The 16,569-nt window shown below is 45.1% G+C and overlaps 2 protein-coding genes across 14 annotated transcripts in view; one reads left to right on the top strand and one right to left on the bottom strand.

Annotated features, from left to right (window-relative positions):
* Positions 1-11,419, bottom strand: part of NAA38 (N-alpha-acetyltransferase 38, NatC auxiliary subunit) — a 26,131-nt gene extending 14,712 nt beyond the window's left edge. For 2 of the 4 annotated variants that reach the window (XR_005122031.2, XM_037494156.2), the window contains exons 1-2: positions 11,069-11,137; positions 9,186-9,282 (exon numbers count right to left, since the gene is read on the bottom strand). The gene's annotated coding sequence lies outside the window, so the exon portion shown is untranslated. The other 2 variants (XR_008549710.1, XR_008549709.1) reach the window with 2 other exon arrangements.
* CHD3 (chromodomain helicase DNA binding protein 3) overlaps positions 10,711-16,569 on the top strand; it is a 25,284-nt gene continuing 19,425 nt past the window's right edge. For 5 of the 10 annotated variants that reach the window (XM_054689522.1, XM_054689523.1, XM_054689518.1 and 2 more), the window contains exons 1-4: positions 10,713-10,989; positions 15,458-15,570; positions 16,047-16,217; positions 16,423-16,547. In XM_054689522.1, the coding sequence (XP_054545497.1) occupies positions 10,722-10,989; positions 15,458-15,570; positions 16,047-16,217; positions 16,423-16,547 (677 nt within the window). In that variant the 5' untranslated portion in view covers positions 10,713-10,721. Of the gene's footprint in view, positions 10,990-14,729; positions 14,890-15,457; positions 15,571-16,046; positions 16,218-16,422; positions 16,548-16,569 lie in introns of those variants that run through there. The other 5 variants (XM_054689519.1, XM_054689524.1, XM_037494148.2 and 2 more) reach the window with 3 other exon arrangements.

Here is a 16,569-nt window from a genome sequence, read left to right on the forward strand (position 1 = left end):
CAGATGACAGTAAGGGAGAAAAGTGGAGGGGTACATATACAACCAGACTGCCTTAAAGAAATAGGGGTCTTTCCCACAGGATAGGGGACTCAGGAAACAAACTTGGAGATAAAGAATGACTCACTCAGGTATCTGGTCAGTTTTCAGGCTTATTTTCCATATTATTTTAATCATCTTTTTGGGACTACCAAACCTTATTATCAAATGTTTGATACTATCTCCTATTCTGTCTCTGTCTCCTATTTTAAAATTAGTTTTTAAACTTAGTTTTATTATTTTTCATTATAGAATGTGCCCTTTATAGAAAATTCCAGGTAGAGAAGCATAAATATGCAAAACAAAAATCACTCTTATTCCTATCACTCAGCAGAAACCAGTATTAACATTTTAACCACTTCCTTCTAGTATTTTCCTCATGGTTGTGATTATATACATACATGACTTGAAATTGCTTTAACATTAGATCATGCCATTGATGCTTTAACATTAGAAATTGCTTTAACATTAGATCAAGCTTTGCTCATGCCATTTTGTTAATGTGGTAAAAGGTTAACAATCAGTAAATCTAGGTGAAGAATATACCAGTGTTCATTGTACTTCAACTTTTCTATAGGTTTGAGAGTTTCCAAAATTAGGAAATTATAGGTGGGAAGGAAAATAATTTCAAAAACAAAACAAGAGAAGGATAACACAAAATTAAGGATACTGGTTGGTGGGAATGGGGGGGGCAGTTGGGGAATATGGAATATGGAAGATTGGTTTCAAAGATATTACTAATGTTCTATTTATTAAGCTGGAAGATGGATATATATTCATTTTAGTATTATTTGTAGTTGATTGAAGTTATATGTGTGCATATATACACACACACACATATTTGAACTTATGAAATAGTTTGAGTACGTAAATTTTAAAATTAAAAACCTACATAAAGAACATTTCAATGGTTTCTTGTAAATCTTTAATTGCTACCTGATTTCCTCACAAAACTAGTTTTAGATACCTCTCTGGTAGCTCAGGGGTTAAGGTCTCAGTGCTATCAAGCTATTGCCAAGAAGCTAACCTACATGGCGCAGAGAACTTTCCTGTCTTGCCTGCTGCTCCCCTCAGCAGTGTGCTTCAGTTGATCAACCTGCAACCTGTTCTGCTCCCCACTCTGTCTCTGATGAATCTTCTCATCCCCTGCACCTCTGGCCTATACCCCAGTTCTTGCATGCATAAATAAATCTTTAAAAAAAAAAAACCCAGGGGCCTCCCTGGTGGCACAAGGGGTTAAGATGCAGCCACTGCAACAGGAGTTCTATCCCCAGCCAGGGGAGGTGACCCACATGGCGTAGCAGACCTCTCCTGACTCACCCGCTGTTCCCTTCAGCAGTGTATTTCAGTCAATCTGCCTGTTCTGTTCCCCACTCTGTCTCTGGTGAATCCTCTCACCCCCCAAACCTCTGGCCTATACCCCATTTCTTGTATACATAAATCTTTGGGAAAAAAACCCAAAAATTAGTTTTAAAGGTGATCAACTGCCAAACACAACACTTTTCTCAATTTGCATTTAAAAAAATAGGTTATAATTTATACACCATAAAACTATCATCACTACCTAATTCCACATCATTTTCACCACTGCATAAAGAAATCCCATACCCACTAGTAGTCATTTGCAATTCTCCCTTCCCCCCAATTCCTGACAACTGCCAATCTATTTTCTACTCTACGAATTTATCTACTCTGTACATTTTATTTAAACAGAATATACAATATATGGCCTTTTGTTGGATTTGGGATTAGTCCATCCATTAGTATTCATTTTAAGGTTCATCTGTTACAATGATATCAATACTTCATTCCTTTTTATCACTGAATGATATTCTCTTGTATGGATATACTGTATTTTGCTTATCCATTAATTAGTTGGTGGACATTTGGGTTATTTCCACTTTGGGGCCATTATGAATAATGCTCCTATGAAGATCCATGTAGATTCAAATTTTTGGGTATGTTCAGGATTTACTTCAATTCTCTTGGGTATACACCTAGAATTATAATTGCTGAGTCATATATAAAAGTTAACTAACTTTTTGAGGAATTGTCAGTTGGTACTTTTCTTTTTTAAAGATTTATTTATTTATGCATATAACAGCTGGGGTGTACGACAGAGGTGCCGGGAGGAGCACAACAGGCAGATTGACTGAAATACACTGCTGAGGGGAGCAGGGGGCGAGTCAGGAGAGGTCTGCTGCACCATGTGGGTCAGCTCTCTGGCCGGGGATTGAATTCATGCTTCAGTGGCTGTGGATGGCTTCACAGTACTGAGACTTAGCCCCTTGTGCCACCAGGGAGGCCCTCAGTTGGTACTTTTCTTGACCTCCACACATCTAGTGTCAGTGGTCATGCCTTCATTTTAGAAGCTGTCTTAAAGTTCTACCACAATAACACTTTCTGGTGGACCAACCACTCTAACAACTTTCACTTTTGTCTTTGGCTTCTCGCCCCTCTAGACGCTGGCCCTCTCTACCCTTCACTTGGTATACTAACAGTGGTTTCCCTTTAAAAAGGTACCAACAACTCCTATTATAACTATTATGAATTTGCCATTCTAGCCAGGTCCTCATACTACTTATTAAACACTTTCTCATTCACCTAGACTGCTATTCTCCTCTCCGCTATATAAATCCTATTATTGTGGGGGCCTACTTCAAATACAATTATATATGAAAGTTCTTCACAGATCCCCCCTCCCGCTCCAACACTCCAAGATCGCTCTTCTCTGAATTCTCAAACTTTATAATCTACAGCAATCATCACTACCACACATTGTTAACTAATGTTTTTGCATGTGTTTATGTCAGATCTCAAAAAATGTCTCTCCCCACCTCCATCCAGTTAATCTCTTGGTCACTTAGAAAGTTTTCAAGTTGCTTTAAAAGATGCACAAAATGAAAATTGTTTCCTTTCCCAGTAGTAACCACTACAGTTTCCTGTGTATTCTTCCTAAAATAGCCTATGGATATTCACTTTTTCCCACTTTGTTACCATGTTATATATGCTGTTCTGTACCTCCCTTTTCCTCCCTACCATTTTATTTTATTTTTTTAAAGATTTATTTATTCATTTATACAAGCACTGGGTACAGTCAGAAGCACGGGAGGGTGAGAGAGTTCACCAGAGTGGGGAGCAGAGCAGGCAGAAGGACTGAAATACACTGCTGAGGGGAGCAGCAGGCAGCAGGAGAGGTCTGCGCGCCATGTGGGACCCTCCTCCGGTGGCCGGAGAGCAGCCGGGGATTGAACCGGTGCTGCAGAGGCTGTGGGCAGCTTCGCAACCCAGCGCTCAACCGCTGCACCACCAGGGACACCCCTCCCTACCATTTTAATTAGTTTTTAAACCAGAATCTCACTAATGTTTTTAGAAGTCTAACTACATTACCTCCATTTATTATACACAGTTTACATGTTTTTTTTTTATTTTCAAAGAACTAAGGATATGTGAGTGACTTCATATTTGACTTCATGCAGTAATGTGATCAATGAAACTACTTACACAAATAATAAATGCTTTCTTATTGTAAAAACTCAGAATTATCAATAAAGCTAAATATTCTTTCCCCAAAGTAATGACCATGGAATAAGCTGGTATGTACAAAATTTAAAATGCGTTTATATACATATAAATGTATCTGTAGGAACACATAGTATTGTTTTTATTCCCTTTAAATATAAACTAAATGATATCATAAATGTATGAACTGTCTTGTAACCTGCTTTTCTCCACTCAACAATATATTAAAGAATCTTACTATGTAGATGTAACTAATTTTTCTTAATGCTGATGCTGCATGTAGTTTTAGCTATTCTTTACTATTGGTGATTTAGGGCATTTCCAGTGTTTTTTGTCATTAAAAATAATGTACTTGTCACCTTTTGCACAGTGGGATGACTGTTTCTCTAGATATAAGTGGAACTGTGTCAGAAAACCTGTAAGTTTAAAATGTACTGGATACAATTAAATTGACCACTATCAGTTCTGTAATATAGTTGTTATAAGTAATAAGTTATACATAAGACCATCAATTACACATACTAATTAGTTTTTTAAAACCTTAGGACACTCCATTCATTTAAGTGTCATTTAGTGTACAGTAGAAAGAATACCAGACTAAAAACTGGAAGATAGAGGTTCAAGACTTGGTTTGTCTCTAACAATTAATTTGATTGTAGGCAATTCTTCAGCCTCTAAGTCCCAATTTCCATACCTACAAAATTAAAGTGATATTTCCTAAAATGTAGTAGCATTCAAGATGCTTTTGTTTTCTTTTAAAAATTATTATTTTAGGCCATTGCTGTCCTTTAAGACTGTCCACCTGTGTCTATGTAGGCATCCCAAATTAAAAAAAAAAAGAGAGAGAGAAAAATTACTATTTTAAAATAAATTATGAAAAATATAATTACTCTAGCAAATTAATGATTTATGGATATTATTTCTTAGTAATAAAGACTTTACTTTACTTTTTAAGTGACATTTTTAAAAGTAAACTGAATTAACAGAAAATAGTATACATATGATTGTATATGTGGTATGCAGATATGGCAAATCATGAATATGGTTTATGAAGGACTAAAGCATCTTCATAAAATCAAAATGAGATAAGATTAAAGCAGCAGATCCAGACACTTAGATTTCAAAGACCAGTAAAACGTGAACATATTTGCTATTGATTAACATGGAGTTGCTGACTTTTTATTGTGCTAAGGACATTAAGAACATAAAATCGAAACCCATGTACCCATCACCATTACTTAACAAAAAGTTAAATGTTTTGTAACTATAAAGGTACATGGACAATGAAAAAATTTCAAATTGTACAAAATATTAAAAGTATTTTTCTTTCTTTTCTTTCTCTCTATAAATCTATCATGGGCATCCTTCATACAGCTCTACCTCATTTTAAGAAAAGACACTTTCAACAAATATATTGCTAAATATATTAATATGCACATGATATTATTATTACATATACAGTATATCACATTAATTCTATATCAAAAAATAAGAAATATATAATCAGAACAAAGAACAGACTTTCCCAGGAAAAGTCAAATGTCAGCCATAATTAGCCATTTGGGAACTAATGATTTAGTTGACCTTCAGCTCTAAAATTTTATGATTAGGTCTAGAGTATCTTCAGCACTTACATGCCTTTATGTTTACTGACCTGTATATTTCAAAAGACAACTAGGAATCTCTTTAACATCTTCTTGGGTAGAACCATAGACTGCAAAATGCTTTTTCAGTCCTTTCAGCTGTCTGCTGCATGAGTCTATATCTGTGCACTATCAATCATTCTCATTGGTTCTCTACATCAGCATTTTACTCTGGGGTCTATACTTTAGGGTATTCATAACATCATGAAAACATATATATTTTCTGCATATACTTTTTTTTCCTGGGGGAAGTTTATAACTTTGTATTATCCAAAAATGGGTTAGAAAATACGGCTTTGGATAAGTTTCTTGCTTTTACTTTAAATAAATAATCTTAGTATTGATTTGGGACTCCTTTGCAATGTGTCTCCTAATTTTTTTGGGGGGGCGGGGGGAAAGTATCTAATTTCTGATTTGGCATTTGACAGTTACATGCCTGAGTTCCTTTCCTCACCTTAATGATCTCATTTAAAATACGAAAAACATTTTCCTTAACCAATTAGTCAAATGGTACTTTAATATTTTATTTTAATTTTTTGAAGTACAGAAAGATAAACCAGAGAGTGCTACCCACATTAAAACTGACAGGTAGAGAGACAAGCAGCTAGAAACAGTGAGACATACACGCACAGATAAAATGCCTAAGAAAAGAGAGAATAGACAGGTAAAAGAAATGTAGAGGAACCTGGGCGCACAGAAAGAGAGACTGGAACTGAGCAGATAGAAAAGGAGGAAGGCAGAAAAACAGATAGGCTGGCAAGGAGAAAGAAGAATGAGAGAGGCAGACAGACATACAGAAAGGGGTATAGAGAGAAAAAAGAAGGAAGAGGAAGGCAGAAAACAATAAGGAAGGACGGAAGACAAAGTGATAATAGTGTTTTATACCATACAGTGCTTTATAATTTATAAAGTGGTATCAAATACATTATAGCAGGCAGACAGGGAGAATCCAGCAGACAGATGGGGTGATGGAAGGATACAGGCCAATCAGACAGAAGACAGGGAAGATGGCCAATCAGAAAGAGAGCTAGAATGGAGCCCAAGACAGACAGTTAAGAGGAAAGACAGAATCAAGAAAAGTGGGGGGCGGGGGGTGGGGAGGGGAAGGAGACACAGGATAGAGGTTAAATACAGGAATAAAGGTAGTTAAAAAAAAAAGCAGAAATGAAAGAACAGTGCATTGTGTATAAAAGTTTTATCATATTTCTGAACAGACCTGGATAGCAGCTATGTCTTTGTTTCCTCCAAGGAGTTATAATAGCCCTAAGGTGGCATGTGAAAGGAGACAGAAGGAAGAATGGAAAGGGAGAAAATTTTTAGTTAAGTAGCAAAGTTTTTTAGATTAGGAAGAAGACAAATTCTTGGACAAACCTAGGGTACTGTTGAACTTAAAAAGATTTAGATTCATATGCCTTTAAAGACTTCATATGGACTCTGGGAAAACAGAGCAGGCCTCTATCTATGTTATGTACATTAAGTTCTATCCGTTCTTATTAATTATACCTATATTTACATGGCATTTTTCTGTATTACCCAGTGCATTCATCTTTGTTCAATTAACACACAGTTCAGTGTTGAGGATACCAGCAAAGGTGTGCACTACGACAACTTACTATACAGAGTAGAATAAAGACTAGGACAAAGTAAACCCATCCGAAGTGCTCCTCCTGTACCGGTAGTAATAGTATGCAACTAGCAACCAGCCAATTGAAAAGACAAGTGCTATAAAGTAGAATCAAAAAGAGAAGAGGCAAGAGATGGCAAACCCAGTGGTGTAGGAAGGAGAATTGATAGATTTACAAAGGAAAAAGCACTAAGTGGAACTGGGAGAGAGAAAGGAGGAGTGCAGCAAAAAGCTAGTAGACTTATATGTGTGTGTAGACTCTTCTCTGGAACGATAACCAAGAAATGCAAAGTATAACTTACATCTGAGGCATGGAACTGGGGGACTGGAAGAGAGGTACAAGAGGGAGGCTTGCTCTTCAAAGAATGATTTTTGTACTCTAAAAATTTTGTACCATATGTATATACTGTTTTAAAGTTGATTGAAAAAAAGAAAAGCAAGCAGACATGTGGACAGCAAGAGCCAGGCAGACAGAGAGCAAACCGTCAGAAACAAAGAGAGACTGGGAAAATGGCAAAAGGACTGAGGCAGGCTGACTGACTGAGGAACCAAGAAAGACAAAATGAAGAGAGACAACTGAAATGGAAGTGAACAGTGAGAGAAGGCAGGGGAAGGGTGTACGGCAAGAAGACAGACAAGATTTTTAGGGTTGGGGGGGTAACTGACAGATTTCGGGTAGAGATCACCACCACTGATGGGATGTTAGTATAAAGGAAACCAAGGGAGAAAAGGCTTATAAGTAACAGACTGAAAAGATAAAGCATTAAAGGGGGGAGGGGGCAGCAGCAAGTAAGGAAGGAAGACAGGTAAGACAGATATAAAAGGAGGCAAGGAAAAATCATGAACTTCACAGGCATAAGAAAGAGGAGGGAAAAGTAGAAGGGCAAGAAAAAAGGCAAACCAAGATAGAGAACTATGGCAGGGCCTGGAAGGGAGACAAACCAAGAGATGAAGGCTAAAAAAGTGATAGAGACAGGCAGGCGGGGAGACAGATGGTAGAGAGAGTGGTGGGCAAACAGCCAGAGAAGCAGACAGACAACCAGAGAGAGAAAGAGGCTGCCAGCCAGTCAGGGAGGAGCAGGCAAGCAGGCAGACAATAATAAGAGCAAGCAGGTAGAGAGGCAAGCAGAAACAAGGATAGAGGAAGAAAAATCAAGAGGTCAGTAGGGAGGAAAAAAGAAAGGGAGATGCAGGCAGGCAGAAGGGGAGAAGGACAAGAGAGAGTCGGGTAAATTAGCAGATCCATATGCAAAGCACCCTTGAGAGAATGATGAATGTCTGCATAGGGATGCACACAGTCACCTTTAGCCACCCACACCTGCAGCTCATGGCACACGTGGCAGGCAGGCAGGCAGAGGCACTCAGCACAGAGGGAGAGGGCAGAGAGGCAGAGACTGCCGTGCACATGAAGTGCAGGTTTGCCCGCATACACCTGGGGACACTCTTCCCAGACATACACCAAGGGACTAGAAAGAGAGGGAATCAGGCACACAAGAGGAGGCGGCACAGAGCCTGAGCCCGGAAGACAGACGTAAACAGCAGACAGAGATGGAACGTCACTTAGAGGTGATAAAACCTGAGAACCAAAGGGATGAAAAAGAGTATCTCAGTGAAAAATAAAAGATGCACGTACGGAGAAGGCCATATAAAGAAAGGGGGCGGGGGGATACCTAGACTAGCCGAGAGATCCAAAAGGGGACAGAACATAATGGAACGGAGAAGGGGTAGGAGTTAAGACTCAGTACAGAAATACATGGAGACAGAGGCGAGGGAACTCCAAAGGCCAGGTTAAGAAAAAGGTGGAAATCAATGTTCAATAAAGTGCATTAGTCTTATGTGTATGGGGGTTGGGGGCTGGAACATCAATAAAGAACCTTTTATCGGCCTAAGCAAAAAATTGCACAGTATTCCCTGTCACTAATACTTTCTGGTTACTGCCTACCTACACATCCTTCTTAAGGGATTCCCGAACACTGCTAGGGCTGCGGGATGATGGTTGAACTACACTTAAAAGGCAGAGAAATAATCCAGGAGAGAAATGCTTCCAGAGGCACAGGATGGGAACCAAGAGAAGGGGCAAAATGAGACCAAAAGAATAGGAGGACACAAGTAAGAAAAGGTTGCCAAGAATGAAAATATACGGTAGAGCTGAGCTATTCCTCTTCCTTCTTTGCTAGCATCACTCACTAGCAAGTTTTATTTTATGACTTCTCTAATCAAACATCTTGATGAGAAAGCTACTTTTGGATTCTTTTTCAACCTTCCATCGGATTCCTGGTACTACTTGAAAGATAAACGCTGGGGTACGGTTGGAAATTATGGATCAGAAAGTCAGACGAAAATGCCAGTGTACCCCCTACCTCTTTCTTTTCTCAGTTCCAGTTACTTTTCTCTTTCACGGTACCTCAGTTTCTTCCACTTTCTCAGTGTTGGAGATCATGGAGGAAGGGAAATATACTGAAATAGGAGAAAAGAGAAAATATTTCACAATCTTCAGAGTTGACTCTTTCCCCTTTAGTCTAAAAATCTGTTCTATTTATCCCTAAATTAATTTTTCAAGTCAGATGAATTTCATATTCAAGCAATTGGAGGAGGGGCAGGCGAGGAAAAGAAGCAAAGAGTGAAGATAAAATTTACAACAATTATAAATCACTGAAAAGGCTGGGCAAAGGGGAGAATCAAACATGGACTCCTTTGAAAAAAACTCAATCATCGTATCTATTCATATCTCTCCCCCAAAAGTCACTAGGATTTCTATCACTTTTTTAAAGAAAGAAGGAAAAAAAATCCAGTACCGCTTTTTACTTAAAAGCTATGTACACAATTAAATGCGTTTTGACTTCAATGAGATATGCAGAAACAGAGTTATATATAAACATATATTTCATCTTTTTCCTTTTCAATGCCTGAAGGGGAAAAAAAAAAACCTTCACATCAAACCACTCCCTTCTGAAGTATTCAGAAAAAAAAAAAAAAAAGCTTTTCTTTAAGAGAAGGGAGGTGGGGAGAAAGAGACTAGTAAAGAAAAGGAAAAAAATTAAATCTAGTTGGACTAGTATCTAACTAGTTAACCTTTAACAATTTATGCTGATGTCAGACTGAGCATGAGTACTGATTAATGCCCCCCCCTCAAATATTTTTTATAAGGGGGGAGTTAGTCACAGCAGCCATTTTTGTTTTATGCAGAAATCCTTCATGCCCCCCCAACGCGCGCGCACACACACTCACACACTCAGTACACAAGGAAAATATCTCTATTAATCTGTGCACTAATCAGTTATGAAAAAAGGGAAAAATTTGTGGGTTTCTGGGTAGAGGCTTGGGATGGGGGGATAACAGGGAGGAGAATGGGGGGGGTGAAAAATGAAATATTAAGCCAGCCATTTTGTTTTAAAAGGGGATTTTTCCCCCCTCTCCCTTTCTTCATGGAGGGGGTGGCGGTGCTGGAGGGGGGGTTGTTTTAAAAATAATTTCAAGGCGGCCATCTTAGTGCCTCAGCTCTGAGAAATATTTCTGAGCGCCCCCCTCAGAATTTAAATATATTTAAAGCAATGGAGAGGGGGGTAGAGAGAAGTCGAAAACTTTTATATATATATATTTTTTAATCCCCCTTTCTTGTTCTCTTGGGAGGAAGCAGAGAGGGGGGGAAGTCAATTTTTTTCTAAGAAAATATTTGGGGGTGGTTTGGCCCCCCTCCTCAGACGGCGGCCCCGAGGGTGGGGGTTTCGGAGGGGGGTGGCCCGGGGGTTTTGGGGGCTGGGGGAGGCGGTGAGGAGGAGGAGGACGCCGCCGCCGAAGAGGAGGAGGAGGAGGAGGAGGAGGAGGTGGTGGTGGTAGCGGTGGGGGAGGCGGGCGGGCGGTGGGTGGGGGGGTGGTGGGGGGGCCAGAGCCACAGGATGGCTTCCCCTCTGAGGGACGAGGAGGAGGAGGAGGAGGAGATGGTGGTGTCGGAGGAGGAAGAAGAGGAGGAAGAAGAGGGCGACGAGGAGGAGGAGGAGGTGGAGGCGGCCGACGAGGACTACGAGGAGGACGACGACGACGGAGTCCTCGGGCGCGGGCCGGGCCACGACCGGGGCCGCGACCGCCACAGCCCCCCCGGCTGCCACCTCTTCCCGCCGCCGCCGCCGCCGCCGCTGCCCCCGCCGCCGCCGCCCCCGCCGCCAGGTAAGCGGCCGCCCGACGCACCCCCCAGCCCGAGCGGGAGCCGCGGGCGCGCGAGGCCGGGCGGGCGCCAGGCACCCACCGCGCGGCCGAGCCGAGGCGAATCCGGGGCGCGGTCTCGGGCCCGTCGCCCCGCGGCGGTCCGGGCGGTCCGAGCGGTCCCGGCGGGCGGCGGCGGCCGCGGGGCCGGGCCTCCTCCCCTCCCCCGCCGCACCCCTCCCCCGCCGCGGCCGCCGCGGCCGCCGCCGCCGCCCGGGCTGGAGAGCGCTGGGCGCGAGCTGCGCGCGCGGGCCGGGCCACTCGGTCGCGGCTTTCGGGGGAGGAGGAGGAGGAGATTTTTTTTACCCTCGGCGGGGAGGGGGTAGGCAGGAAACGGCCGAGGCGAAGCCAGGGCCCCCTCCCTGGCCGAGCGAGGGACCGCGGAGACCCTGGCGGCCGGACGGCGGCGTGGGGGAGGGGCGCGTGGGGGAGGGGTGGCCGCGCGGGCGCCCCTCGGCCGCGGTCCGGGGGGGTTGGGCAGAGGGGGAGCGGGGTGTCCGCGTGTGGAGCGGGCCCGGCGCCGAGGCCGTCTCCCCGGGAGTTTGGGAGGCAGGAGGGGACGGTGTCCGCCGGGCCCCCCACCCGCGGGGACTGAGGTGCCCGCCGCCGCGGGGGCGTGCGGTGACACGCCGGGGAGGGGGCGTGCGAGTGTTTGTGGGCGGCGGGTGACTGAGGGCAGGTGGCGGCCGCACTCCTCGCAGACCACTTCCTGGAATAGGGTCCCCCCGCCTCGTAATAGGGAGAGCAGTCACTTAAGATTGGGGAGCAAAAGAGAGTGGGAAACCAGATGCCCCCAACTCCACCCCCTTCATCTTCTCTGGGCTCTTTTGTGTCAAGTGCGGGCTGGGGTGGGGGGGTGTGCAGGGGGGGCATGACCCCGTCAGTCTGGGGTGGTTCAGCTGCCCAGCTGTGACTCTCACGTGGCTGCCATTCACTGTCACTCTCTGGTGGAAACCACCCACACCCTGACCACGTTGGGGGGCATGAACTGCCCACCCAGCTGTTCTGCAGCTTGAGCATCTCTCAGCACCCCGCCCCTGGCTGACAAGTCTCCCGGCACTCTCTGGACAGTTCTACCAAGTGGTGGAGGGGACAGACGGGAGCGCTGCCTCACATCAGGGGCCCAGCAGTGGCCCCACTCGGACCACCCTCCAAGTGGAGTTCTGTCTAGCCTTCCTGAGGGTGGGTGAGCATGTTTAGGATGTTCACAGCCGCCGCTTGGAGAAAGAAAGAGGACATCCACACCCCCAGGCCGCTGGGTGCCATGCAGCACAAATGCACCAAACTTCAAAACGTCTAACATCATGTTTTGTACAACTGTCAGATGTGTGGCAAATGTTCCTGTCTAGTTGAGACTACCTTTGAGGGAGTGTGGGGGTGCTTTCTTATGGGGAGGATGTGTGTCTGATGGAAACAGGATAAAGCCCTCCCCCTCTTTGTCTGACAAAGGGAAAAGTTTTTAAAAAGTTACCCCTGAGAGCCCACTGATTTTGCACGAGGGAAAAGGAATAAAGAATTGTGGGGAGGGGCTTCCCTGGAAAATAGACCAAGTGCTTAAAAAAAAAAGGGGGGGGGTCAGGTTATCTTAGGAGATTGGCAGCTGTCTCCTCTTTGCAGTCAGAGCTTGGAATGCGGTATTTGGGCGTTTATGATCCAGGATTTGGATCTGTGAGAGAGGGGAGCATGAAAGAATCTGCGGTCCGGATGGGTCTTTGTGTCAGTGCTCCCTCCCCTTGTCCCTCTTTGCTTTTCGCACAGAGAAGAAACGTCAAATTTTCTTATATGTATGTTTTAAATGAAAACCCACCTCCTCTCTCTGCCAGCGCAATTTTAGCTCCCTTTCAGCCCTCCAAGTCAAATGAGTGACCCAGATACACCCCCTCAGATGACTTTCTGAGGTAAAACTTTGGGAACGTATTTTTAGTCTGCTCATTATTTCTGTCTACCTAAGTGTGGGCAAAATAACCCTCCTCTAAGGAAATTTATTCAGCCTGCCCTCCCTCTCCTTCTCTAGCATATGAATTTGTACGTATTAGAGGTTTCTATTGTTTTTCCTTCTGACTGCTTTGATTCTCACCATTTTGTTTTACATTCTTACCCAAGACCAATTTTATCCCTCCCCCCTCTCCAGTCTCCTTACATTGTTAAACGTTTAAAATAATAGCACTTGTGTTGATGGGGGAAGGGAGCAGGAAGCCAAAAACTCATTTCTTCGCCCTCCCCCTTCTGGCAAGTCTAGAGAAATAATATAATATATAGATGTGATTCCTTGGGGGTGGGGGTGGGGAATGATTGTGGGTGGTGCGGAAAATTCTGGTAGTTTCTTTGCAAAAGGTCTGAAAATACAAACCCACCCCCTGCATGCAATACGCATGTGCAGCAGGCCTATTATGGTGGTTCGTTGTGGGGGAGGGAGGGGAATTTGAGAAAAAATAAATATATGTGTGAGAGATTGATGGTGAGATTAGGAGACGAGAGGGGCGGGCAGGAGGCGAGGCTTTCTGCGAGACTCCTCCCGCTTGCTCCGGCTCGCCAGGCCCCGCCTCCCCTCCTCGCCCGCCCTTCTCCCTCGCCGCCTTCCCGAGATCTGAGCCCGGGATGTGGGAGAGTCTGGGCTCCGGGCCAGCATTGAGTGGCTGGTGAGACCGAGGTTGGGGCTTAGATTTGCTTTATTGCCCTCCCTTTCCCTTTCCTCACCATTCTACCTTGCTTCTCCCGCCACCCCCTGCTGGAGGTTCCCATTGGTGGGGAGTGACTTAACAGGCCGAAAGGTCCCTGGCATGTGCCCCACCCCCAGCTGGTGGTGACCCAGGCCATTTCCCTGATCCTTAGCCAGTTGGCCTGCCCTTGCCACTGCCCCGGCAGCCTCCGTTTCCATTTTCATAATCACCGAAGTCCCTGGGGTTAGGGAGAGCTGGCTGCTGGAGCATAGCGTTTTATTGACTTCCCATTACAGCCCCTACTCTATTTTCACACCAGGGGCCTTCGAGGCAACACTCCCAACCCCCAGCCGAAATCCTAGAGTGTCTTCCTGTGGAGAAGACACAGGATGCTGGAGTTAGAAAGAGAGGTAACATTGCAGGAAGGAGGTGCCAGGGTTCTGAGGCAAAGGAAACTAAGACCTCTAGTGTTAATTGTGGCTAATTTTCCCTTGGCTGTTGAGGGAAGAAGGATTGTGTGTCCTAGAGCAAGGGGCTGGGCCAAGCCAGGCTTTTCCCTCCTGCATAGCGGCCTGTGCCAGAGCAAGACAGGTCTGGCTGGTTGGTCTAGTGCTTGCTGGGGGTAGGAGGCTAACCAGGGCCCCAAGTCTCTGTGGCATCAGTGTCTGCCACTACCTGGAATAACTCTCTGTCCCCCAGCCTCCACAGACTGACAGGGGTCATGGAGAATGGGGTGGGGGAGGTTATACCCCTGCCTCTGACAGAAACATTTGGGGAGAAAACCGGGGACCTAACCCTGCTGAAAGCAGGTACAGACTGTCCTCAGGATTTGTGCTCACGAGAATGTATGCGTGTGCACTTAACACTGCATCTGCGGAACTTTTCTGCCTCTGTCTCCCATACTGCTTATATATGTATGTGTTGGCATGTCTGGAATTAAATTTGGAGAGGAAGGGTGAGATCAGGGGAACAGGAATAGGGACCCTCATTTCTCAAAGGGAGCAGGGATATGCAACTAGATTTGAAGGCACATCACAGGCTCCATGGGAAGAGGAGGAATGTTTAGGTAATTGTGGCGACTTTCTCCTGTTGGGTTAGAGTGTGATGAAGGAGCCAGACACTGTGATCTTGTGGCCAAGAAGTGAAAATGACTGTCTGAGGATTTCTTTCCCTCCAGGGCTCTGTTGGGGTGACAAGAGACTTGGTGATTATCTGAGGAAACATAAATAGAGACCTCCCTCTTAGAAAAAAGAACATCAGGGCCCCAGGGTGTTAGTGTGAGAACCCAGGTGTCCACCTTTGGCTCTCCCTTCTCAGCATCTGGCTTAGGGAGCTGCCAGCTTGTGTCTCCCCACTCCAAGTGCTGGGGTCAGGCCAGGCCAGCAGCTGGGCATGGCTTCCCCAGTTCCTGGGCAGGATGCCAGCTGGCTAAGTGAGGGGGAAGGCAGGAGGAGCCCTGGCGGCGACTGAAAGGACCTGCCACAGTCAGAGCTCATGGCCTAGAGCCTGGTTCCTTGTTAGTAGGAGGGGAGAGAAGGGAGTGGTTTGGCCACGCTTCCTTTCTGACCCCTGACCTCCCATTCAGAACCAGAACATCCCAGAGTACTAGAAATACTCTCTGTTTGCATCCAGCGAAGGGAGGCAAGGTTTGGAGGAGTTAATGCCGCGGTTCCTAGAGAGTGGGAACCCAGGAGGTGAAGACGGGTGAGGTTGAGGGGCCACAAAGAATGGAACCTAGAGGCTTAGGTTTTCTGGTGCTCTCTGCTCCAAAGATAAGGATGACATTCGGCTGCTGCCTTCAGCATTGGGTGTGAAGAAGAGAAAACGAGGACCCAAGAAGCAGAAGGAGAACAAGCCAGGAAAACCCCGAAAACGCAAGAAGCTTGTAAGTGTCAAGGGCTCCTGTCTCTGCAGCGAGGTTCAGGAGACCCATTCCCAGAGACCTACATTTTCTCTGGTCTTTACTCACCAGGGGGGATCTTGAAGTCAGGAAGGCCTGACTCTCTCTCCCCCTCCTTGCTGGCCTATATCTCAGGGATCTGGGGCTCTAGTCTCACTCACTACAATCTAGTGAAGAACCCAGTTGTTGACGTGCCCTCCCTTAGTAGCAAAGAAGCTGTTGAAAGCACAGGCTCTGGAGGTAGACTGCATGATTTCAGAGCCAGCAGTCCTGTATCTTCTTGAGCAATTTATTTGGCACTCTGTGCCTCAGTTTCCTCATCCGCAAAAACAATAAAAATAGATTAGTTAATATCACATCGGATCATTGTCAAAGATTTTTAAAAGAGATAATATATGTTACACGCTAAGAACATTTCTGGCACATGGTAGGGCTGAAAAAAGTGTTATTTTATTTCTCAGGACAGTGAAGAAGAATTTGGCTCTGAGCGAGATGAGTACCGGGAAAAGTCAGAAAGTGGAGGCAGTGAATATGGAATGGGACCGGGTCGGAAAAGGAGACGGAAGCACCGGGAAAAAAAGGAGAAGAAGACAAAGCGACGGAAAAAAGGGGAGGGAGATGGAGGACAGAAGGTGAGTAGAATAATTAGGGAATGAAGGAGAGAAATTAGTAATTAAAGACAGGCATAAGGAAGAGGGAGAGCCCCAAGGAAGTGGTGCTGAGTGGAGCATCTGTAGTGTGTTGGAGGGATTGGGTTGGAAAATTGAACAGATAGGTAGTGAGGCATGGGGGAGACTCATGACAGAGGCTGTCTCACTGAAGCCTGATCTCTCCCAGCAGGTAGAACAGAAGTCATCAGCAACTCTGCTTCTGACCTGGGGCCTGGAGGATGTGGAGCATGTATTCTCTGAGGAGGATTACCACACACTCACCAACTACAAAGCCTTTAGCCAGTTTATGAGGTACATGCAATAGGACTGGGGA

The sequence above is a fragment of the Talpa occidentalis genome, unplaced genomic scaffold (genome assembly GCF_014898055.3).
Source record: "Talpa occidentalis isolate TD23 unplaced genomic scaffold, MPIMG_talOcc4v2.1 talOcc4.7, whole genome shotgun sequence".
Taxonomy (NCBI): domain Eukaryota; kingdom Metazoa; phylum Chordata; class Mammalia; order Eulipotyphla; family Talpidae; genus Talpa; species Talpa occidentalis.